Here is a 24,278-nt window from a genome sequence, read left to right as displayed (position 1 = left end):
TGGACTCAGCTGGCAGCTACATCTGCTAGCCATTGAGGAGCGCCAAGGCTGTTCACACACATTAGCAGCAGATCTCTATTCCAGAAGCTTGTTCAGGTAGCGGCAGACCAGCTCGGGGGGCCGTGTTAGACCCCAGATGAATTGCCTTGCTCTGACCAGCCAATATGGGAGGTGAACCTTGCCGCCCAAAATAGAACAAAATCAATGGGGCTGTGGAGCTTGTCCGTGGCATGCAACAGCAAATGCATGAGTCATCGATTTTTCCATCTGAATGATGTGCCATCGACCCCCTTGAAGTCCTCTAAATTGGAGCTGTATTAACAGGAGGATAAAAGAGTGCAGGGAATCCTATAAATTGATTAATGACCAAGGGATGATTCAAGCCAAAATCCTAATAGTTTTCTTTCTTGGATGAGTCAGAAGCCTTGTTGTGTGTGTGTGTGTGTGTGTGTGTGTGTGTGTGTGTGTGTGTGTGTGTGTGTGTGTGTGTGTGTGTGTGCTTACATAAAGGGCTATTTCACACAAGGTGGTCCTTCTGATCTACATGGAGTCCCAACAGTAGCTAGAAGTGGCTGCACTTGGTGCTGATTGCTTCGGTACACAGAGGGATTGAATCTGTCAGTACAACTCTCCCTCATATTAGAACTAATCTGCCACTGAGCAACTTTATCCAGCCCCGATTAGTCACGGCAGAGGAGTGCTGAAGCCCTGACATCTCCGCGCTTCCCTGTAATGTACCGAAGAGCTCGCAGCGAGCAATCAGAGTCTGGAGGATGGGTGTATTCTCTGTCGCTGACCAAGAAATCAATTTGTTCTGTGGAGGGATGAGTGTCTGCTACCACACGAATAGATGTGTGGAGGATCACTCCACTCCCAGACTCCATTTGGGATTCGTAAGACACATTCAAAATAGATGAAGAAACCTAATTCACTCCCGTGATCTGGTTTTGAAACCATAATGCTGGTAACTAACAGACATCACTCTGTGTGGTCAGAGATTCACCAGCTCTAATAAGCTTCTAGAAAACTCAGTTTTTTTGGTATTTAGACAAATACATGAATTGGCATTTACAATCTTTAAGCTCTGAGTCTTCTGCGTTCGACTCAATTTGAAAGGCATCTAGAATTTATCTGGTGGTTCAGCGATAAGGAAAGGTCTGAGACAGGATTTAAAAAGCTTTGAAGACGTGGCTGTTTGTCTGAGCCGGACTACGATATACAAAGTTCAAGCATTCAGGCCTGGTCTCATGACTGGTGACAGCTATTTCATAATTCATTCAAAAGCAGTTGTTTCCCCCAGAACTTAAGAGCCTTCAGCACACAAACAGGAAGCGAAGTCTATAGAAGAAATATGATTTATGTTATTGTTTAAATCTTCTTGGCCTGAAAATAATCAAATTGAAAGAGATTTTGAGAACAAGGTAAAATGTTCTTAATGTCAGGAGATCTATAGGGATACTAAGTCTACAAATGTTATAAAACTACCAGGATTACATGCTCCTCTTTGGAGTGAGAAACCCCTCTGAAATGTGTAAAAAGGGGGCCTTTTAATTAGGCTTGACAAATACTAAAGACGTGACCTCGAAGGCAACGACGGCCACGTATACGTACAAACAACTCAGCTGTTTGATAATGTGAGTCCAAATCTAGCTCATGACATCTTAATGTGATGCTGACACCAATTAGGACATTTTGCTTTTCTCTTGCTTTCATTCAGCGAAGTAAAAGTTCAGGGTCAGCCACATAACAGCTCCACTGGAAATGGTAGGAATTTCACTGTTGTTGCTCCCAGACGTCCCAGAAGGGCAGACAGTTGCCAAAAACTGGGTTCAGGTGGTACCATTAGTAGGTATTTTTGCTAATGCATTATTCTGTAGATCAGTTAAACGAAAAAAAAATACGTGAGCCATTGCTAACCTTTCTGTAACATTACTTTCTGTGTCTTATCTTTTTCGGACTCTTGTGTAAAACTTTTATTTTGGAAATCACATGTCTGCTTGTGCAGTAGTTTCAAAGGCTGGCTGTTGACTGCTCTTGAACTCTTTAGCCAACACCCATATCTAAAGGCTGCCTGAGTCACGGTGTGCCACAATGTGGGAGGACAGCGATACCGATACCAGTCAAAAGAGTAGTGCTAACCAGGAGAAAAGGCCGGGTGGGTGTCATTTGAACTATTCAGTTCATCAGCATTGCAGAAGATCCTCTTTCCTGTCACTTGATTCACGGAATAACAAATACCAGCCACTATTGTGAGTGACGGTAATTTTACGCAAGAGTGTGGATGTAAACACTGACGGTCAGGAGTAGTTTTCCCCTTTTGTATTCATTTCCTCTTTCCAATTCAGGTTGAGATTTCACATGCCGACTAGCTGTTAATAATGACACACCATTTAATAATCTAAATCACTTTTATTAATTTAAGTTAGGTAGAGACACTAAACATTGGAACCACATTTGCTCGGCTATGGAGCAGTTTTCAGAAAATTACAAAAAAAAGAAAAGAAAAGAGGCTTATGTCATACTGTCAAAATAAAAGAAATGGCAAAAATCAAGAGGTAGAGAATTTAGGCTTATCACTGTGACTGAAGGAATGAAGCCTATTGGAATGTAGTTGAAATTCAAAAACTCTCGTCATCCCAAAGTTTATATAAAATATTCATACATCAAATATGGTGGAGACAGTCATTTGGGATACTTGGGTATTCACAACATTTAAACATTTACATTTCACTTTAACTGGACAACGAATAGGAGAGTTAAAGTTTTACTTTGGAACGAATAATGGAAAGCTAGTGTCTTTATTCCCTCAACCACACATCAGTGTTGGGACAGCGGTTTGCCTGGAGTTATGGCCCATGTTGTCTTTTTTAAACAAATAATATTGGTAACAGATAAATTTACAATATAAACACCACAGAGCTTGAAAATAAAGACGAACGAGAGAAATACAAATTTATTTCCTCTCCGTTTCTCCCAAAGCAGTACATTCTGAATGTCACACATGCTCGTTCAACCCAGGACATCGACTCCCTCGTCCGCTTTGTCATTCGAGAGGTTAGTCAATACCGACCTGAAATAACTGGACAATTAAAAAAGGGACAATGTTGAGTCCCGTTACACTGGAAACTCCGGTGAAGATTTAAAACTCAGCCACAACCTGGCCTTTAAATGTCCCATTCGGAATGCGTTCACTTCCTCATCAACATACAGTATTATGCTACATGTCTGTAACTTAAGTATTCAACAACAGAATATGGTCAACTTTAATAGTGACATTTATCTTGCGTCATTTTAAAATGGCACAAGCTTTAACCAGAGCCTTGTTAAGCTGCCTGAAAAAGAGCCTCTGCTCGGGGAGATGTTGGATGGTTTGAAATGCTGCATTGAACCTTCCTACACACAGAATGCTGGCAGTGTAGAGAAAAATCTGAAATTACAGTGCATGTCTACAAAAATTAAATAAAAGTGAAAAACATTTGTTTTACTGTTTGTACAGTAACATACTGTATATTTCCACAATGACACTAGATAAAGGCTGGTGACTACATTACGTAAATAGTTAATTATAGGATAGCTTTTCTGTATGATTTCAAAAACTAGTGACACAGTATATAGATGTTGGTTTCTTTAAAACAAACAAACAAAAAAAAAAAAAGACAAAACAAAGTCAAATAAATCCTTTGTGTAGTACACAGCTTTCTTTGTTCCAGAGGAACAATATGGTAAACCTTTGCATTTGCTCAATGCAAGTGCACCAGTCTAGATTCAGTCTTTTCGTCTTTCCTTCCTTCCTTCTTCCCCATTTTCATCCTCAGTGGTTGTTTCCTCATGCTTGCAGGTTTATGTGCCTCTGTTCGTGTTAAAAAACGGCGCTCCCTAGATCCCGTTCTTTGCCTCATTGTTGTTCATGGCCTCCTTTCTCTGAGCTAGGAAGGGGTACATGCACTTGTCGGCGCCTAGGAACCGGTACATGCACACAATGGCATCGAAGGGCAGGATGCTGCGGAGACAAGACAGAGATAAGATTAACGACAGAAGATACTCCTGAACAGTTTACAGAGTAAGGAGGGCGGGGGGGGTATAGGGATGTATAGAAAGATATTGTAGATTAGGAGGCTGCTCACCTTTTCATGAAGTTGACCATATAGACGATGCGAGGCGTACAGATCATGGGCTGGTCAGTGAGGATGCCCCTCATAGCCTGTTTCACACAGAACTCTGGCTTCAGGGGAGGCAGGAAAGGCTCAATCTCCTTCCTTAATGGAAAGAAAACATTTATATTTATAGATTCGAAAGTCAGGGAAATAAAAATCTATTTTTAGGAAAGCCAATTATATTTGATTGAAATCAAAATTCCCCTTTTTTTAGTCGATCCATGAATAAAGTGATACTGGTTAGAAAGGTGGTGAGGCTACACACAGTAATAGTGATTGCTCCAAAAGTGGAGGCACGGCAAAGCTTAAGAGCGTCCCACCTGCTGACTGCAGACATCAAACAAAGTGAGGACTATTAGAGCAGCAGAAGGGGGGAGTTAGCCCAGGTGCACCCGTTAGTGAGCTTTGTCCATGGGAAAGTCTTTGTATAAGCAGCGCGCCAACCAATGGTCTACCAGTGACTTTATAATTTCTCTGTTACACAACACAAACCATCAGCTGCTGCTGCGGCTTTGATCTTCAAAATGTGTTTACGGGGCAATTTTATATGGTGAAAATTACAGACGACAAGCTCATCCCAGGTGCTAGAAAGCTTTCAAAGAAATAACCGCGCACACAAACACAATTACACTGGCCAGTGTGTGCGGAAAGCTAACCTTATCCGGCAGCCTTTGAACATTCCCGTGTCCACCAGGTAAGGGCACACCAGAGTCATGTTGATGCCATCCTTCTCTGAGGCCTTCACCTCATGGCTCAGTGACTCGTGGAACCCGATGGCACCGAACTTACTGGCGCAGTAATCCTGTGGGAATGAAGAGAGAACAGGTTAGCCCTGTAAAACTCTGCCCGTGCCCGCACCCAGGGACCACAGAGAACATTATCAAACATGCCCCATGGGCGCAGAGGTCTCTCCTTGCTGTTAATGATACAGCCACAAAAACCTGAGCGAGCCTGTCCGCTGTTCTACGGTTTCATTAGCATTCTTCTCCCGTGCATCAGGAGACTGCTCGGCTTGGCGGGAAGGTTTTGATGTGGTTCACCATGGAAATAATTTTTTTTGTTGTTGTTTTTATATATAGAGGCTTGGGCAAACACAGATGCATGTCGATAAACATAGGGAGGATAAAGAGATTTGACTGTGTGCCCACCTGACAGATGAAGGCTTTGGTTCCCTGAAATTAATGTGTAACGTCTGAAATCACAGTAGAGGCATTTCCAGGACGCATAATAGCCTAACAAAAACTGACTCAACTTCAGTCCCTTTGAAGGGCGACTTAATCATTATGAATGAATGCTTGTACAACAAAAGCAAACGTGCAGCTATAAAAACAAAAAAGGCAAATGGAGTAGTGGTCCCTGAAGACCATCTGAAAATGACACCATTTTCAGGCTGTTGGCTGAAATAAAACCTTCTAGGAGGGCTACCAATTTACTCCCTCTGTGGTTAGGGAGATAAATGACTCCACTTAATATTTTAATATGCATTACAATAACAAAATGAATCCGCTCTGGGGAGATAAAAAAAAAAAAATAATACCATAGGAAGGAAAACCAAAACGTTATCCTTTGAAAGCTGCTGTGAGCTGAATACTGAGTGAGCACAAAGTTGTTCACAAAGCAGTGATGAAGATGTCTCTGTCCCTTGGGGAGCTGTCAGCTCATTCTGGCCCCGGGGCCAGAGCCCAATAGGGGCCCCCCACACCCCCACTGCTGCAAATAGAGAAATCTATAAGAGGCTCCCCAATGCTCATCTGTGTCCCTTAATTTAGCGGGTGGAGGGACAACTAGAGAAAGGGGGCCTAACCTCCCCCGGCGCAGTGTGCTAGCTGGCACGCTGAGGGCTTCGGAGAAAAAAAAAAGCACTGGTTTCAGATGGTGGGAACGATGGGATGTGTATGTGTTGTTGTGTATGATACTAACCTCCACTCCAGCTGTGCTGAATAAACCCAGGGAGCTGGCAACCGTGACAATGTGACCATGATTCAGCTCCAGCATCTTGGGGAGAAACGCCTTGGTGGTCTGGGGGGGGAAGACAGAAGAGACAGAAGGGCAAAGAGAAAAAAAAAAGAGAGAGGAAGGTTAGTTCACTTGTGCAGTTTGTCTGTGCCAAAGCCCTTTGATCCTCTCTGTCTCCCTCTTATTCCCCCTCTCCATCTGTTTCCCCCTTTTCTCCATGGTGATGCAGAGAGAGGCGTCTGAATGAGAATTCATAACGTGCATAAAAAGGAGAAGAATTTCTGAGGGGAGTTTTTTCCTTTGTGGTAGGTGTGAATTTGATGTAGAGGGAAGAGAAAGATGAGGGTTTTCCCCTCTTAGGTATTCAATGAACAAACAGGTGTGTGGTGTGCGCGCTGCTGTACAATCTGTTCTTTTCCCACACAGATCTGGTGCCCATCGTTGGGCCTGGCTCTAAAGACTTGGTGACAACACCAATCATAGACCTCCGTTCACTCAACAACAATACAATCCAGCCCCTCGTCTACCCACACAGCCTTGCGCCCTGCCCGAGCAGCAGTCAGCAGAACAATTGGCAGCGAGATGAGCAAAGAGATGAAAGAGTTTCACCGGAGTGCCACGTGAGAGCGTGAGTGGTTTCACCGGCCGGTCCATTGAGAGTTAGCGAGGTGGTGAGAAGAGCAGCCCAGCGGAGGGGATTCGGGGAGAGTTAGCGGTTGATTAACCTGTGGATCCATTCCTCATTCTGCCCGTCTGCTGACTTTGGACTCCGCATGAGCCAATCAGCAGGTGTGACATGTGACGGCAGTGACAGGAACTGACCAATCACTCTCCCACTAGGAGGTCTACAAACAAACCAGCAGGCCTTTTGTTGGTAGCACTGCTAGATCCATACAAGCGAGATGTGCGCTGCCATAGTGAAGAACAATGCATGGAGACTACAACAGCCTTTTTAAATGTCAGGGAGGCAAATACAAACACAGACGACACCTTTATAACATGCTGGTTACAGTATGAACTGTGAGAACTTTTAAGACTCACTTTGGGTTCAGGAGAATTGGGGGTGAGCATTTGTTATTACTTTTGACAGTTTAATTTCTAGTTTCCAATAATTCTGTGGTCATATAAATAAAGAGGTAACAGTTTCATTGCTTGGTACAATATATAAGCCTGGCCAGAGAAATGATTCAGCCTGCTTTGTAAAGATTTGCAGGCGGGGAGCACAGAGCCAGAGAGCGCTTGGTACCAGCTAGTACAGCCATGAAACCACTGGCAGGGGAGGAAAAGCCTCATTAAAACTGCCACCAGAGATTAACTGCATCGGACCTACTGACTTCTAGTGTAATCTTCACCATTTAGGCATATTTGTCCTTGTTGTGTGCCATAAATAAAACTGGAAGGAATAAGTCCGATCTACGCAGAGAAAGCCTGGTGTAAGGCAGATGACTTCACCGTTTTGAGTTTTATTTTACAGCAAGCTACAGTATAACTGATCTGACTCCGCTCCAAACATCTGCGCCTTTTCAGGACATAAATCTTCAAGTTTGCGGCAATATTCAACTCATCAAATGACGGGGCCCAAAGAGAGGGAGCGAGAGAACATGAGGCCTGGGCAAAAGCTGAGAAAGGCTTCTGCAAGCCAGAATAGCGGTGGATGACGGAGAGAGTTGCGTGCAAATGAAGCATTAACTTAAGATATGCCCATACCTGACTTATGCCAAAGTTTCCCACTCCCACAGCAACTTTCAGAGAGCAGGGAAATTACTTGATCTGGCACAATACTCTACGACTAAAGCCAACACTCGGATGCAACTGGACAATTTTTGCTGAGTGGTCTGAAAACAACTGGAACTGATGGAGGAAAGGCTGATTCCCTCCGCTGGAGGACGGGGCTAAAGCGTGAACAAACGTCCCATCTCTCTCCCACCCTCCCGTGATGTCCCGCTTCTCATGGCAGCTCTGGCATGTGGGTATGACCCCCGCTGACCTCTCGGACACAAAATGTGTGAAGGCAACCAGGGGCTCGTGTCTTACATCAGAGCTGCCGTAATTGGGTCTCAACGCTCCCTTGTTCCGCTAAATTACCCACCGACACAGTCGGGCCTCCTTGGCCTATGTGGGGGTGCCTTGCCCGCTGCACCCCCTAATTGGTGTGTGCCCCCAGGAGCATTTAAGCCAAACAAAGCTTCTTGCAGCTGGGGTGTCAGGCTGCATTAGTACTAACGCCTGACCAACAGGAATATGAACAAAATATTGGCCTTTGCGTCGGACCAGATGGCCATTTAATTGGGCTGACTTCTCCCTGGACGGGAGAATGAAGGAGAGGGAGAAAAACCCCTGAGCTCAAGCGCTCGTCTGATCCTACAACAGATCATGGAATTTGAGTGGGTTGGATTTACAGGTCATCAGGGATGATGGATGAAGATTGGTCGCTTTTTGGTGGCCATGCTAGTCAATAAGCCACTGCTACAGTTGACTATACCTCAAACCCCCTATTGGTTGTACAACGGGTATCCAACTTACCTGGAAAGCAACCACATCGATAGGCCGTGGAGGAAGAGCCAATGCACTACTAACACCACGTTTTTAAAACACGTTTTTTTAAGAGGTGTTCCATAAATAAAAGCTATGTATGAATGCAGTATTGGAAGTTCAGGAAGATAAGACCAATTATTCATAGATCACAAGATATAATATTGGTCCTCAAGGCCAACTTTTTAAAAAGACTTTCATGGTCAAATGGATTTCTTGACTTTTCTTTCCTCTTAAACCCCCCCCCCCCCCCCCCCCCGCAATCCATTCTCTTGAGATGTGAACAGGTACATGCGCAGGGAAAAGCCCAAGATGGGAGTAGCCGTGGCTCGCTTTCAGTGAAGGGTACAGGTGCACCAGGCCTGAGGAGGGGCCCATATAAAACCAGTCAAGTAGGACCCTTCTGCCTGGCTGCATCCTTTCTCCGACTACAGCAGGAATGCAGCCTGCAGAACTTGGCTCCTGTCGCCTGGCATCTTGTCAAGCTGATCCACAGACAAGAAACCAATTGTCAGATAAAGTGGGTCAGCAGCAGCTTACCATTACCCTCTCGCCTCGCCTGTGGATGGGAAGGCATTGCCTTCCTTCCTCTTTTCTTTCCACTGCTCTTTTCCCGCCATGTCACTGTCGAGCGCTCTGCGCTTTCATGTAATTGCACAAGAGCGGTAGGATTTCCACGTGAGGGGAATTGCCGCTTATTGTTCACAAACCACCTGTTGGGTAACCAGCTCACGATGCAGAGGAAGATTTCCTTTCATGTCATCTCACTAGACACACACTTATCCTCAAACAACAACTCTGGTGACACTTCTTGAGATGCAGGCAAATTCCCCATCCTGTCATGACTAACAACTGAAGCTCAAACATCACAAATCACCAGTTGGTCCAATCAAAGCGTCAAATTAAATGTTGTGAACCCCTGCCTCATAATAACGTTAAAAGACTGAGGGACTGAATCATAGCCGTGTGTGTGTGTGTGTGTGTGTGTGTGTGTGTGTGTGTGTGTGTGTGTGTGTGTGGCAGAGCCAGATGAACAGAGCAGGCCTCCCTTGTGACTGCCATGCAGCTGCACCCACTGCCTCCAAAATCAGGTTGGGAGGAGTCAGAGGGGCCTGTGGAAGGACAACAGAAGAAGTGTGGGGTCTGGGCCGGCTGCTCTGCGCGCACACACACACGCATACATACACACACACACACCCTACAATTACCATCCTTTTCCTGCTCACGCCTCCATCCCTGCCTCGTTCCCACTACACTGTCCAACATATGAGAACTTACAACAATACAAGTCTTCCTCTCTTCATCTGAACTCCGGCCTTCCTTTTGATTATTTTCCACTCTGTGGTGCCGTTTAGATTTTGAACCTGCTGTCGTAGGAAACTGGGTGGGATGAAATGTAGGGAGGCTGAGAAGTTTTGGAGGTTGACATAGCTGCTCTTATGTCTCCCTAAGTGGCCAAACTCATTATGATGTTTTGCCAAATAGTGACTCTTGACAAGCTGAACATAATGAACACTCCTCAAGAAGAATGCTCCCCAGATAATCTATGTTCACTGCTGAAAAGACAAGGGGGAGCAAGCCGGGTGACTCTTTGATATAATCTCAAACTTTGTCTTCAGAAAAGAAAAACTCTTTTGTAACGTCCTTTTAGTGCCCGCATTCTATAAAACGCATTGAAAGCATGAACCTAAATAAATATTTCTAAAATGTACTTGCAATTTTGTATGGTTAATCCCTAATAGTATTGGTTGAGTCATAAACCACAATTAAGCCATTTTGTTGTTCAAAAAGGAGAAAAATAAAATAAAATGTTTGTGTGAAGTACCACCTGAATGCATTGAGTAACTGTACTGTGTTTGTGTAAGAGAGGAAAGTGGACAGGTCCTTGTTAGTCTAAGCTCTATTCATCTAGCTTGTGTCTTTAATGAACCACATCCTCTCTTCTGGCTGTCGCCATTCATTAAGTCCTTCTTTCATCTGCCGCCCCCCCCCCCCCCACCCCACCCCTAAAGAGGAACCACGCTCTCCAAAGAATATGGGAGAACACAAACACAGATGGGAGAGCACAAACACAAAACCCTATTAAAAAATCCTAAATCTGCCACCCAACCACTGGATCCTGACTCCAAAACCTGAATATAAAAGAATGTGGCGATGACCAGCAGAGAGGCACATGAATAGTTGAATGGAGCATCCATTAAGGAGGAAATACACAACCTGTCTGGCTGACAACACAAGAGATTTCCATGCTCAATTAGGGAGCTTCCAATCACTGTGGTTTCATGGTATCATTGAGAATGAGAGTCCTCCGTGAAAAGAAGAGCCGGGGGCCAAAGTCTCAAAATGAACATCATCCGCTTCACCAGACACGCTGCTCAATACATCGTGACAAATACAATCAAAGATGAAATTGTCAGCTTTAGAGCTATGCCACCAGGCAAAGGATACATTCTCAAACCTTGAGCACAATCCCGCAGAGGTGGTCGTTAATTCTGGATTGGAGGAGAGGGGCTGAAATGCTTAACACTAAACTCTCATTACCCTCAGTAAAGTGTCTATTAATGCATTTCTAATGGGCACACCCACAAAAACTATAATAGCACCTGGCCTGTTCAACACTGCAGCAAATGCTTATCTGAAGTGCAACATGTTCACTCCATCAATTCCACGTAGCCTTTCAGATAAATATTTACACCGACAAAAAAGGCCCAAGGAACAGAGGTAAGAGGGAAATCTGATGCACAACAAATCACTGCCTGCCAAAAAAATGTGGTGAGGTGATCCAACACAGATCCTACCTGCGTACAGAACCCCCGCTTCCATCACGCAAGTCAGATTTGTGCGGCAAAGGAGAGCAGAGGAGAGGGAAGGGCTGACATACCACGAGGATCATCACTGACAAGGGCTGGCAAAGAGCGGCAAAGGCAAGCCTTAAGAAGCCAAGCCCGTGACTTTCCTCTAGCAGATTGAAACTAAGCGGAGCTGAAATTTGAACATGCAAGGCAACCATTTATGGACATACTTTCTCAATGCTGGAGGCACACGGACACACACACACACACCTACCTTTAAATCTCGAGTTTGGCACACAGAACGATAAGAATATAAATAGTGATGCAAGTCAGACTAGAAACATTCCTGTGGACCTGGCATCACAGTAAACACATTTGAAACTGTGCGCACGGAAACCGAGGCAGATATAGCAAACCATCATACCCAGATCCTAATAGCATAGTTTACTCGTTTCAGATGACCTCAACTCACCCAAAAGTGTGCATGGCAGTTGACCACCATGGTGCGCTCGATCAGCTCATCGGGGCACTCCAGAAGGTGATGGCCGGAGACGACGCCGGCGTTGTTGATCAGTATGTCCACCTCTCCCACCTCTCGACGCACCTTCTCAGCTGTAGAATACACACTCTCCCGCTTTCCTACATCACACACATAGGTGTAGACCTGCGGCTGGAAAGGAGGAACCTCCTCTACCCCTCCAACAGGTCCTGCAGGGGGAAAAGAGATGACCAAAGTGATCAATGAAAATGTTCGTTCAGCGGGCCAGTTGTTCATCTGAATTATTAAGTAAACTTAGATGGACTTAAAGATGTAAAACGATTGGTCTGCACATTAATTAATTATTAAGGGATTATGATGCATGTTAAGATCTCCTTTTTTTTTTGCACACTTCTGGAAAATAATGAGGCCACCTGAGCTGAAGGCCTATTTTTAGGTCAGCCTTAATGATCCGAGATTATGTGCAAAGATGTCTGCAAGGCACATCTTGCCATTTGAAAGATTTCAGTGTGTTCATTGCAACACTCTGCCTACGATACTACTGCAACTTCTCTCCTTGAAATATAATGTTTCACTGCCTAAGCAAAACAGAACGTGACCTCGCTGAAACAGACCGTGCGTAAAAACTTGGTGACATCCCAATTGCAGTAAAAGAAAGCAGACTTACCGTCTTTGGTAATGGGAGTGTCCAGTTCGTGGTATATCTGCCGCACCATCTCCGCAGTTTCCTCATTGCTTTGGCTGTTTATGTCCCATAAGACCAGTATCGCTCGTCTCCGGGCGAACTCCTTGGCGAAGAGCCGCCCGAGGCCGCTTCCAGCCCCGGTGATCACGCACACCTGTCCCGCCACGCTCTTCTCCTTTGGCCGCACAACCCACTTAGCCCCGGCAGTTACAATAGCCCAGAGCACCTTCAAAATGACCACGAAGAACTCCGCAATTATTATCATCATCTTGACCGAGCTCTCAAATCAATTCAAACAAGCGTCGGAAGCAGCGCAGGGAACGTTTCCCCCTGCAGGTAGTGGCACACCGGCAAACTTGCACCACAATGCAGAAACCCTAACAACGCTAGTGCAATAAAAAAAGTGCCGAAGAAGGACCGCAACTTGAGAGAGAGAGTGGAAAGAGAATTCAGGTTGCTGTTAAGTCAGAGTCCAGTTGCGGTGAGTTATTAGCAGCGACCACGAACTGTTCCTCCCACTTCCTCTGCTGCTCCTCCACTCATCTCATCCTCACTCGCATCTCACTCGCTATTTATTCAGTCCTCCCATCAACGCCTGGACCCAATAGGACTGAGACTTGAGCGCCTGTCAGAATGAAGCGCCAGGTCCATACATTACACTCAGAGGTGATGTAACCTAAAAGATTCTACCTAGCACTAATCTGTGGCGATTTTTGTCCCAAAGTAATTAGCGAAGCTTTCACATCTTTTTTTTAAAGCCACTGCTGTTTGTATCTGTTGGCTTTTATTAGGCCTATAGATATTTTTTATTTTTAAGTTATTTGTTATTCAATAGCTCATTGTTTTAATGGGATTGAAATAAGGATTTAAGGAACATTCAACATACTAATACCGAGTTTTTCCACCACGAAATGCCACAGATCCGACCACATGCTGCAAGTCCAGGTCAATGTCCGTCCATACGTGGGAAAAGCAAAACCACCGTTGTTCCTTAAATAATTCCCCGACTTGTTGGCATTTGAGCAAGTTTTTTTTACGCAATACTGAATTAAAATCACAAATCCGTAGTCTCAGACTACCACCTATTTACTGTCAATGATCCATTGCGATTTACTCATTGCGTAAAGTGATAGTGGACCGATAATGAAAGCTACGCACCCACACACGTAACAAGGCTAAGGCAATAGTATGCCGCATGTTCCTATGGGCAAATCAATTGCATATATTGTTTTTATTCCTAACATGAATATAATTATGATTATTAGAAAAAAAAAACAATAACCCAATGTAAAAAAATGGTTTTCACCGGTTTGCAACATTTTTTTATTTCACGTGCGCTTACGACGTTGTGCAACGTCTTGCAGAAGCCTTTGAGATGCGTTTGCCCCCGTTTGATGGGCGTCTCTGGGAGGGGGGGGGGGGGGGGGGTGGACGACAAACCACTGGAGGAAGACTTTTCAGATCCTAATGTAATACCAAAATGTAAATACTGCATTCAGTGAAAGATCATTCTAAATGTTGCTTCAGAAAAGTCGCCTAAGTATCAACAGCAACATGTAGTCTAGTAGTAAAAGCAAAGTGATGTGAGGTTCCCTTGCACAGCAATACATTATTGATGGGAAGGCTAATATTGTGGGTTACGCACAATACTTTAGCTCTCCAAACTATATACGCCTATAAGCTCATAAGCTTTATATGCATAGTATGTTATTTTTGCATGTCAATATATGTACATAAGATCTTGCAAAGACAAAAGTATGCTTAGCATTAAAGAAGCCCAACATGGGAAGTAAAGTGTGGCAAAACTGTACTTGGGTCTCACTTTTGAATCATATTCAATGAATTTAATGCATTTGGGCTTGTGGAAAATATGGCCTCTAAAATCAGTTTTTATTTTTATTACCTTTCTTTGCATCACACTGCCTGTGTTTTAAAACCTGAAATAGATTGCCTTTTTTCCAGTGAGATCCAGGATCAAGCAGAAAGGTTCAGCGAATGGAACTTCCCCCTCAGACCATGGATGTAGAAAGAGAAGAGACGCTCTGTGATCCTGGTCTGCAAAATGAAGTGCTTGCGCCCTCTGCCGGGTCAGCAAACGCACAACACAACCATCACTTATTTCCGGTATTTAACAGCGAACTCAGTGTATACATGAATGCCATGAAATATTCAACTGATTTTAGAGCATCTTTGACTGGAGTTGATGCTATGATTTATTCTTGTGAATGAAGAGCCTTGTTGTCCTTCGTTATTTTCCTTGTTATACTTTGTGTGTCTTCTTGTGGCCTTGCCTATTTGAATTGTATATTGTCATTGATTAATAAAAAGCATATTGTGCCAAGAATATGATCATGAATGACAGAATGAACATATTAAAGTTATTTTAATGTTAGCATTCTAGTCTGTTGAAGTTTTAATACCACTATCCAAATAAAATAAAAGCAAGTTTACTGAGATATGACACCGTACATTTCCAGGCCATTCAACCAATCACATTACAAGAAAGCACTCTAGCAACTTGATGCCACTTTTTAATATACAAAAGTATACACATTGCTTTAGAAAACGTCTATATGGTAACGCTTGGCTTGCTAAATAAATGTACAAGTCAGGCAGCTGGAAGGACAGCCAGTTGAGGTCCTAAATCCCATAACTCGGACATGCGCAGACGAAACCTCCTCTTTCTCGGTGGACGCAATGGCGGACGCAGAGTGAGTGTTTTGTGCCTTGTGACAATCTAAGCACATCCACTGTTAAAATAGGCATCTTTGTTCATTTTACGTCCATGATAGATTGTTTAGTTTGTATACACCGTGATCCTAGCTGTATTGTGTAGAATTGTGGTTATTTTTGTTGTTAATGTCACTTAATGGTTTCTTGTGTGTAGCCGTAGTAATACAACATGGCTTTCTCTACCGCCTCCCTGCACTCAATAGGAAGGTAGCTAAAGTGCCATATAGGAGAACAAAGTTAAGAATCAACTGACCTAATATGTCGTTGACTTTCGTGGTGCTGTTAATGCTTCCAAGACACGTCGGCTAGTCTTCGTTGGAGTGAGACAACACACGGTGTATGGGAGCCGGTAAATGACCAGTTAGCATGCTAGCATCTACCAGCGACGATGAGTTTTTTGACCATTTTAACTAAACCGTATGGGAATTCTCGGTGTTTGTCAATGTGTTTCAAATTGATCTTAACGTTTTGTTTGTCTCCAACAGAAAAAAAGTGCAGGCGGTCCCTGAGAGCCTTTTAAAAAGGCGAAAGGCCTATGCCACCATGAAGGCCATGCGCGTCAAGAAGATGCTGTCTGAAAAAAAGGTACGTGTCCAGCGTGTGTATTGGGCTCTAAAAATAAGTGCTTTTGACTCGTTTATATGGCAATGAGTTCATCAATTATCGCCCTGAATGATCATTCGTTATTCCTAATGTTTTCTCAGGACTGCAAAGTGACTATACATGCTTTATCTTTGGAATGTGGTTGATGATGCTCAACTTTTTTCCCCATCTTATCGACAATGGTGAATACTGACTGAAACTAAGCCAGTTTGGTCTGAAACCGCATTCCTTGGTACAGCAGTATTTACACATCTATTCTGAAAAAGTTTTAAGTTAGTTGCTCCAATGTTCTTGGTTTGGATTTAATCTATGAAGACTAGTTACGTTAGTCATTTAGCAGACGCTTTTATCCAAAGCGACTTACAATTCAGATTCTATCACATTTCTGTGTATTAGGCTCTAAAAATAAGTGCGTTTGACTCGTTTATATGTCAATGGGTTCATCAATTATTGCCCTGAATGATCATTCGTTATTCCTAATGTTTTCTCAGGACCGCAAAGTGACCAGGAAGCTCATCTACAAGAGGGCTGAGAAGTACCACAAGGAGTACAGGCAGATGTACAGGCGTGAGGTTCGCCTGGGCCGTACTGCTCGCAAAGTGGGAAACTACTACGTGCCTGCTGAGCCCAAACTGGCCTTTGTTGTCAGGATCAGAGGGTGAGTATTGCCCAGCCGGTGTCTTATCTGTGCACAGACTTGTACCGCATGGCAGGCTAAACCTATTCAGTAACATTTACATGGATTAGTAGATTTCCAATAAGACATGATGCTCAAGCTGGTGACGTGGATCAGTTATAGCAGCAGTGTCTATTCCTGCTCACATGCTGTGTTGCCTGTTTGCTAATTGTAAATACCTTTTCTATGTTACGACTGTGGCTATGTCTTGCATGCTACTCGTGACTTGCTTCAAGCTCTTCTGTATGTAGTGGTATGGGAACATGTGTAGTAGTTGAGCCTCTTTTTACAAGACGGGTATGGTAAATATTTAGTTGGGAGTGTGAGCTGCTGTTAAGGCATTTTCATTCATTGCCAAAATTTGGTTACTTTAACAATCCATGTAAATGTACTGTCTGCAAATACGTTGTCCGTTGCGTGGTTAATGATGAACAATTCTTTCCCCGACTTATCGACTATGATGATACATTCATGCAAAATAAGCCAATTTATTCTGAAACCACAATCGACAGAATTGATGAGACCGCTGTACATTGATGCTAAGCTATGTGCTAATCATTGTCCTCCCATTTGTTTTCCAGTATCAATGGTGTCAGCCCCAAGGTCCGCAAAGTTCTGCAGCTGATGCGTCTGCGCCAGATCTTCAACGGTGTGTTCGTCAGACTGAACAAGGCTTCCATCAACATGCTCAGGATTGCAGAGCCTTACATCGCTTGGGGGTAATTAAGGCCGACATCACCGACCTCATAATAGACGCACTTCATTGTGTGCTGAAATCGACACGTACTAGTGACTATACATGCTTTATCTTTGGAATGTGGTTGATGATGCTCAACTTTTTTCCCCATCTTATCGACAATGGTGAATACCGACTGAAACTAAGCCAGTTTGGTCTGAAACCACATTCCTTGGTACAGCAGTGTGCAGTATTTACACATCTTTATTCTGAGAGAGTTGTAAGTTAATTGGTCCAATGTTCTTTGTTTGGATTTAATGTATGAAGACTAGTTGTGTGACTGTCTTGATGGAGACTGTTTTAACAAGAAATATAACTTAGTCACGCCTCAATCATGTGTTTTGTCATCTATAGTGGTTAGTTCCATTAAAAACACACAATTCAAATGTTTAGGGCATAAGACTCTATTTGTATTGATTAAAAACAATCAAGTGTTTGGATGTTAAACAGGTCAATTCTCTCTAATATCAATCTTATTTTGCTGTAAAAACATCTAAAACTATTTGTTGAACTACATTTTACAAGATATAATTTGGACATATGGTCTAATTATAATTAATCAATCCATGTGGACTATACTTTCTATAACACCCATAAGCAAATCCTCCTGTTTGGCGAACTACATTGCTCAGATCTGATTTGAGCTCATTTCATAACTGTGTATTACCTGTTGGTCCCCCAGATACCCCAACCTGAAGTCTGTGCGTGAGCTCATCTACAAACGTGGACATGGCAGGATGAGGAAACAGCGCATTGCCCTCTCAGACAACGCTCTGGTGGAGAAGGCCCTCGGTATGTAAACTTCATTCTTATGTGCCGGCGACAGGCATGGAGCCAGAGGCATTATGTTTTTGGGTTGCCTGTCTGTTTGGTCCATTCTCTTGAATGCAATATCTCAGGAAGTCTAGAGATGGTCTTCAAATTTAGCACGAAGGTCCACCTGGACTCCAGGATGAACTGACTTTTTAGGTGGTTAATGATGCACAATTTTTTCCCCGTCTTATCGACCATGGTGAAAAAACTGAAAACTAAGCCAGTTGTTTCTGAAACCACAAGTCAGTCCAACAGTGACTCGAACATTAGGATGTATTTTACTTCTTGTTGGCAGACTCTTACTCATCAGACTTGTTTAGTTCGACCGAACTTTGTCACAAAGCAAACTGTATGTTGAGCTTTAAGAGTGTCTGAACTTGCAGTATAACTTGGTAGATATCTTAAATGTTTGGATACAATAATCTCCTCCAGTCTGGGTAAAATAAAGTCGTCCAATATACACGTTCTCAGTTTATACGCTCAATTCACTGATATGTTTTTAAGTGAAAGTCGTTGAGTGTGCCAAAAGCTATGCAGTTCAATTAGTTAAGCCCATTGCGTTTTGATCCTTAGGCAAATATGGCATCATCTGTGTTGAAGACCTCATCCATGAGATTTACACAGTTGGAAAGAACTTCAAGCCCGCCAACAACTTCCTGTGGCCCTTCAAGCTGTCGTCACCCCGCGGCGGTATGAACAAGAAGACCACTCACTTTGTGGAGGGAGGAGACGCCGGCAACAGGGAGGACCAGATCAACAGAATGATCAGGAGGATGAACTAAAGTTATGGTGAGTTGTAGGAATATTGTAGGGAAGTATAAATGGCTTATTAGCTGTGGTTAATGATGCATAATCTTTTTTCCCCATCTTATCGACTATGGTGAAAACCAGCTGAAATTAAGCCAATTATGTCTGAAACCACATCTTAGCCATTCAACTTCAAATGATCTACCACATGCTTCAGTCTGTGCAAGACAAATGACATCCAATAAGGCAATATGGTAATTATTTTATTGCCAAATATATCTTCTAGTCTTTTATTGGAAACGTATCGTCCACCTTTGTCACAAATGTTCCAATAACATACTTTAAAAGGAACATAAAATGAACATTGTGTACTTGTTGACCTTATTTATTGGACATTGTTTTGTATCAAATCCAGAACAATTGAATTTATCCATGTGCTTTTTGGTCTTTTTTCAGGTTTTCAAGGACTCGAACTGTACAATAAAAACTTGGGACAAAAACCTGTCTTATTCTGATTATTGTCATTGTACCAGTTTTCATTCATCAATATGCCATCTCATGCATAGAATAGCTCAATTTTTAAAAAATGTTTACAGTAGTGGTGTTTTTTTTCCAAAGTAATAAGCTCATTATTGATCCCGAGCAGGACGAGTGGAGGACAGTATGAACAAATATATAACAGCAGTATTGCACATAAATAACAAGTTGTGGGGTGAAAATTAAAAGAATCCTAAAAGATTTAAGGCGGGACATAAAAGGGAAAAAACAACTTTGTTTGAAAACCTGCATACTGGGTAACGGTCTTCATGAAGCGTGTTTCCATGGAGCCTCTGACTCGGTTGCACTCAGGACGGTCAGCTGTACCCTGGCATCGCTTCTCGGTGATGTGTAGCGTGCACGAGTTCGCCGGAAAAACGGCCACGTGTCGTATATTTGGTCTGTAACCGCGTCTTGTTTTTAGCGTATCGTACGGCAGCTCCACCATGATGACTGTTCAGGTTAATCCATCGCTACCTGCCGCAGAGGCTTTAACATCGGAGGGGAGCTCATGTTACGCGCAGCGCGGCCCTGACGCGGCTAGATTTCTAGCGTGCAGGAACTATGTGACGGGGGCTGCTGGAGGACAAAATAACACCATGGTGAAACTGCCTGCGATACAACCCTTGAGCAGTAAGTAAGCGTGCGACGTATACCTGCTGAATTCATTCAGATGTTGCCATCAAATTAATGCCGAGCACCGTTCATCTCTGTTGTAGAGCCCAGGGAGTGGAACACCTTGGTTAACGGCTTTATAGTTGGAGGGTAAGATGTGTTAGCATTTTGACATCACCTTGCGTCCCGATGTTACGCGCTCCATTTTCATTATAAGTGTCCTGAATTTGGCTTCTACTTGACAAGCTGTGCAAGCAAATATGTTAGTCTGACACAGAAGTATAAGTAGTTGGACATAAAAGCACAATGTATAGATATTTTTAGTGGTAATACACTTGATAGCATCCAAGGATAAAAACACAAATGGCACACTGTGTGCCATTATTCTGGGTTTGTATTCACCTTTAGAGTCCATGTGTGCTGCTATGTTATTTCTTTTCATCTGTGTAGGTCACCTAACTTGGCCAGTGAGGTCAGACTGGAACCAGAGAACAACGACCTGAAGGACATCTGTGGGAGACACTTTCTTTTTGATAAACCGTGTAAGAATCACACAATAGGAATGTTTCCATTTCAGAGTGTATTTATAGGATTATCTTTATTTTTAAATTGATGAATTTACCTTAAAGAATTGAATTGGATACACATTTTGATGATTTTTGAGGCCATTTCCTGGATAGTAACCGGACTGCCAGTAGGTGGAGTTGTCCTCGCACATAATGAGCACAGGTCTCATTTCAGTGACTGCATGTATAACGCTGATGCATGAATGCAATCAAAGCTATTAGTATCTTTAAAAACGAGACATTTGCCATTTTGCATACATACAATTTTTGATTTACCTTTTTAGAAAATGATTGTCTGAAGATCAGATGTTAGTTCTGAATATCTACATCCAATTATTTTTAGGTGCAAGTTTAGAAAGGACCAGAACTGTGATTCCTCAGCTGTCAAGAAACTACCATGTGCACAGACCTGGCAACCTGCATCCCTTCAGCCTCTCCAAGGAGCTTTCCCACAGCCATTCAGGGCGGCCTTTCACCCTGGGGTAACCAGTGGATTAATGTCACTCAGCCCTGTAGTTGCAGCTGTACTCTTCACAGCGTATTTGTGAGGGCAGCTGCACAGATCGCACTAATTACACTTAAGTCACTGTCTCATATATGAAAAGAATAACAAAAATATGAACAGAGAAAAAAAGTGGCCAGACAATGTTTAGACACACATTAGTTGTCTGTCACAAAGGGAGGGGTTTAAGCCAATTGCCTGTTTAATATTCTGGCAACATCCGGGCATATGATTATAGCTAAAACTGAATCATTGTTCGCTTAGACAATGATGAGGTCATACTAATTTATCAGTTTAGTTTGATAAACAAATTTAAACAATTTGGGAGAACATGCATATCTTCTCCTTTTATATGAAAATAGGTGGGTCTTCTTAAAGATAGATATAAATACAATTGACTCATGCTTACACAGGAAGTAACAAAACCAAATACAAAGGTTATATCCCCAAATCTACATTTACAGCCCTATGTTTCATATGTTCATAACGCCCTTCATTCTGTCTTGCAGCTACCCTGAAAGATATAAACTGAATACAACTCCAGCCATCCTCTTTCCCTCCACTTTAGTCCTCAATGGCAGAAACACCTTCACAGTGGAAAACTGCAAGCTCAGCAGGTATTTTTGCCCTTGTATAAACTAAATCACACCAGGCCAATCAATAGTTCTCTTAATTATTTCCCACAACTATACCTCTTTTGCTTTTCCTCTGTTCTGCAGGCCTAAGGTGAAGTACCCTACCACCTACAACCTACCGAACGTTAAAGACCATCAAAAGAGTGAGTTATTTGTGAAGCCAAGAATTTGAGTATCTTCTGTGTGTATTCTACACACTCTTTGCTTGTATGACGTTACATCGCTGCTTGTTTTTGAATTTGTATCGAGTCTGTTTGAGAACGCTTTACAGCCCTGGCTGTATTCATTCAATCACACGATACAGCAGTGGTCGTTGCAGACTCAGCTGGAGGACATCTGCACTCTGTGTAGTGCACCTTTTATATATTGTTCTTTTTCATAGATCTCATCCTAATATTCTTTCTTCTCTCCCTTCCATTCATCTTTCTCTTTCTTTGTCTCTTTTCCTCTCTCTCTTGCCTCTTGCCACACAGGCCAGTCCTATCCGGACCCAGTGGTCGGAGCCTCTCGCTCTTTCATCCACAGGATAACTGAGCTGTCCTCTTTAGAGGGTGAGGCAGTGAGACAAGAAAAGCTCAAGAAAATGAGGAAACCAAAAAAAACTCCATCCTGACAATCACCGTCTTCCCAGTCACACTGGTCAAGGATCAAAACCTTTGAGTCTGTGCCAACAACATCTGAAGAAAATAAAACATTTGGGGCGTCATGGTCATTTCAGTGGCTTGTTCTGACTGCTTGTTTGTCCTCAGTGGTATTAGTTTTCTGCTTAACATGGCTGCTCTTCACATTTTGGGGTTCCTGACCTGAGTTCCTCTCTATTCCTCTCTATTCCTCTCCAGTAGTATTTACTGTGGTAAATTGCAGCATTTGCTACACACCTGGTGATGATGAATATTTTCTATTCTGACTCACAGCTGTTAGTATTTCCCCACTCAACATATGGATAAAAAATATATTTATTTTATCTTTCTCATGGCTTGAAATGGCTGTTATGTAATACTGCCATATTTCTCTCTGTATCATGCATATGTTGCAGATGCTGTCAAGCTTGGATCTCAATACAACAGTGTTTCACACATTGCAGTTAAGTAATTGGAATATTTATGTATATATTAACTAGTTTACCATTTTTGTGCCTTGTTATCCTGAATTAAATACATTTATTTTTGTTATTGTTACTCCTTTTGTTTAGAACTTTTTTCCATTTTTTGGTCATGATTTTTGCTCTTTCGCTTCTAGAGAGCTAGTAAGGGGAACTTTCCCTTCTTTTTGGCACATACACTGCATATCAACTAGTGCGGTAATCAGAATGCCTAAAAGATTGCGATGAAACATAATCTGCATTCCATATCTACAAAACAGATACAAAACTGTGCCCCCAGATCCCAGAATGTGGTACTTTCCCACATAGTGCATTGTTTTGTTGCTGTATGGAGGGCAGCTCATGTCTCTGAATAGTCTTGTTCATTGTATTTGACAAAGACAGCAGTCATAATCTTTTTGTTAAGAGAGAAATGAGGACTTCATTATTATTTGAAGATGTAGCAGCTGCAGTCATCATGGTTGTTTAACATGTAATAATTCAATTAGGACAAAAGTTGAACTTGTTATATCATGTCTTCCATGAAATTATTTGTATCCCTGTTGTCATAGTGTGAATATCGAAAGCAGAAATACAGGAGATGTGATTTAATGTGTGAATTAAAGTCATTCATTTTAGATGATTGACCTGTTGCCATCTGAGTGTGAATGGCAGATGATAGAAAATGTCATGAGAATAAGTCATAGTCTAGCATGTTAAAAAAATGCAATGAAAATAGTCTTTGTAGTATGTCATTGAATATTAATGAAACAAGTCATAGTATAGTATGTCGAAAAATGAATGAAAAAAAATACTATAGCATGTTGAATAATGCCATAAATACAGTCAAATTATAGTATTTAGAAATTAAAAAGTCATAGTGTAATATGTCAAAAGGTTTCATGAAAAAGTCATAGTATGTCATGTTGAATGATGCCATGAAATAAAGAAAAATTTGAGTATTTTGAAATCTTTCATGAAAAAAAGTCATAGTATAGCATGTCAAAGAATTTAATGAAAAAAAGTCAGTGTACCATGTCGAAAATTTTAATAAAAGAAGTCATATTACAATGTGACGATCCTCCTCCTTCCATACACTAGGTGTCCCTGTTGCATGATGTTGTCTTTTGCAGGTGCTGATTGGAGGTTCATCAGCTGGATGAGCCCCACCTGAGCCGGTGTGAATTTGTCCATGAATAATTTCTTCTTTTGGCAGCCTGGGAGAGGATATACTTTCTGCCACCGACATGACACTGTTCTTTTGGGTTCATATTTTGATATTGCTATACACTGCCACACACACACAATGAACTTCAAGACTGACAACCCTTTGTATTGTTTCATTTTTGTTTGTGGAAATTAAAATGCTTTTCTTAGCAGCAGGCTCGCTGGTCTCCCTGTTTTTGTTGCAATCTC

At 42.5% G+C, this 24,278-nt stretch overlaps 3 protein-coding genes and 5 non-coding genes across 9 annotated transcripts; 7 read left to right on the top strand and 1 right to left on the bottom strand.

Annotated features, from left to right (window-relative positions):
* Positions 1 to 2,226: 2,226 nt before the first annotated feature.
* rdh10a (retinol dehydrogenase 10a) lies at positions 2,227 to 13,119 on the bottom strand. The gene is made up of 6 exons (XM_076080294.1): positions 12,601 to 13,119; positions 11,907 to 12,142; positions 6,075 to 6,173; positions 4,811 to 4,956; positions 4,125 to 4,256; positions 2,227 to 4,000 (listed from the first exon to the last, which is right to left on the bottom strand). Exons 1-6 carry the CDS (start codon positions 12,884 to 12,886, stop codon positions 3,877 to 3,879), a joined length of 1,023 nt encoding a protein of 340 aa, XP_075936409.1. The 5' UTR covers positions 12,887 to 13,119; the 3' UTR covers positions 2,227 to 3,876.
* A 2,121-nt stretch (positions 13,120 to 15,240) lies between these two features.
* On the top strand, positions 15,241 to 19,426 carry rpl7 (ribosomal protein L7). Its single transcript, XM_076080297.1, has 7 exons — positions 15,241 to 15,329; positions 15,837 to 15,936; positions 16,446 to 16,612; positions 17,212 to 17,349; positions 18,049 to 18,158; positions 18,753 to 18,968; positions 19,383 to 19,426. Exons 1-6 carry the CDS (start codon positions 15,316 to 15,318, stop codon positions 18,959 to 18,961), a joined length of 738 nt encoding a protein of 245 aa, XP_075936412.1. The 5' UTR covers positions 15,241 to 15,315; the 3' UTR covers positions 18,962 to 18,968; positions 19,383 to 19,426.
* Positions 16,090 to 16,181, top strand: LOC142937839 (small nucleolar SNORD12/SNORD106). The gene has a single exon (XR_012949451.1). It is a non-coding gene; the product is annotated as a small nucleolar SNORD12/SNORD106 (small nucleolar RNA).
* On the top strand, positions 17,045 to 17,136 carry LOC142937842 (small nucleolar SNORD12/SNORD106). Its single transcript, XR_012949454.1, has one exon. It is a non-coding gene; the product is annotated as a small nucleolar SNORD12/SNORD106 (small nucleolar RNA).
* On the top strand, positions 17,445 to 17,536 carry LOC142937838 (small nucleolar SNORD12/SNORD106). Its single transcript, XR_012949450.1, has one exon. It is a non-coding gene; the product is annotated as a small nucleolar SNORD12/SNORD106 (small nucleolar RNA).
* Positions 18,333 to 18,422, top strand: LOC142937841 (small nucleolar SNORD12/SNORD106). Its single transcript, XR_012949453.1, has one exon. It is a non-coding gene; the product is annotated as a small nucleolar SNORD12/SNORD106 (small nucleolar RNA).
* LOC142937840 (small nucleolar SNORD12/SNORD106) lies at positions 19,012 to 19,104 on the top strand. The gene has a single exon (XR_012949452.1). It is a non-coding gene; the product is annotated as a small nucleolar SNORD12/SNORD106 (small nucleolar RNA).
* Positions 19,427 to 19,577: 151 nt separating the features above from the next.
* cunh8orf89 (chromosome unknown C8orf89 homolog) lies at positions 19,578 to 23,832 on the top strand. 2 transcript variants are annotated; one of them, XM_076080295.1, is made up of 7 exons: positions 19,578 to 20,096; positions 20,183 to 20,228; positions 20,529 to 20,620; positions 20,988 to 21,126; positions 21,656 to 21,763; positions 21,866 to 21,924; positions 22,255 to 23,832. In XM_076080295.1, the coding sequence occupies exons 1-7, from the start codon at positions 19,910 to 19,912 to the stop codon at positions 22,392 to 22,394; spliced, it is 771 nt and encodes a 256-aa protein (XP_075936410.1). In that variant the 5' UTR covers positions 19,578 to 19,909; the 3' UTR covers positions 22,395 to 23,832. The 2 variants fall into 2 exon arrangements, with proteins under 2 accessions (XP_075936410.1, XP_075936411.1); XM_076080296.1 differs by having other exon boundaries at positions 20,183 to 20,290.
* The last annotated feature ends 446 nt before the right edge of the window (positions 23,833 to 24,278 follow it).

The sequence above is a fragment of the Anarhichas minor genome, unplaced genomic scaffold (genome assembly GCF_050575085.1).
Source record: "Anarhichas minor isolate MPS153535 unplaced genomic scaffold, ASM5057508v1 ptg000074l, whole genome shotgun sequence".
Taxonomy (NCBI): Eukaryota; Metazoa; Chordata; class Actinopteri; order Perciformes; family Anarhichadidae; genus Anarhichas; species Anarhichas minor.
This window is presented reverse-complemented; position numbering and strand designations above follow the sequence as displayed.

Bases quoted from the DNA above. Each gene is read 5' to 3' on its own strand.
- rdh10a (XM_076080294.1), bottom strand. From the start codon at position 12,886: ATGATGATAATAATTGCGGAGTTCTTCGTGGTCATTTTGAAGGTGCTC. The intron at 6,174-11,906 runs GTGAGTTGAGGT...TTCCCCCCCCAG, and splicing joins ACTGCCATGCACACTTTTGG to ACCACCAAGGCGTTTCTCCC. The intron at 4,257-4,810 runs GTTAGCTTTCCG...CTTTCCATTAAG, and splicing joins TTCAAAGGCTGCCGGATAAG to GAAGGAGATTGAGCCTTTCC.
- rpl7 (XM_076080297.1), top strand. The intron at 15,937-16,445 runs GTACGTGTCCAG...ATGTTTTCTCAG, and splicing joins AGATGCTGTCTGAAAAAAAG to GACCGCAAAGTGACCAGGAA. The intron at 18,159-18,752 runs GTATGTAAACTT...TTTGATCCTTAG, and splicing joins TCTGGTGGAGAAGGCCCTCG to GCAAATATGGCATCATCTGT.
- cunh8orf89 (XM_076080295.1), top strand. From the start codon at position 19,910: ATGATGACTGTTCAGGTTAATCCATCGCTACCTGCCGCAGAGGCTTTA. The intron at 20,097-20,182 runs GTAAGTAAGCGT...TCTCTGTTGTAG, and splicing joins TGCGATACAACCCTTGAGCA to AGCCCAGGGAGTGGAACACC. The intron at 21,764-21,865 runs GTATTTTTGCCC...TCTGTTCTGCAG, and splicing joins GAAAACTGCAAGCTCAGCAG to GCCTAAGGTGAAGTACCCTA.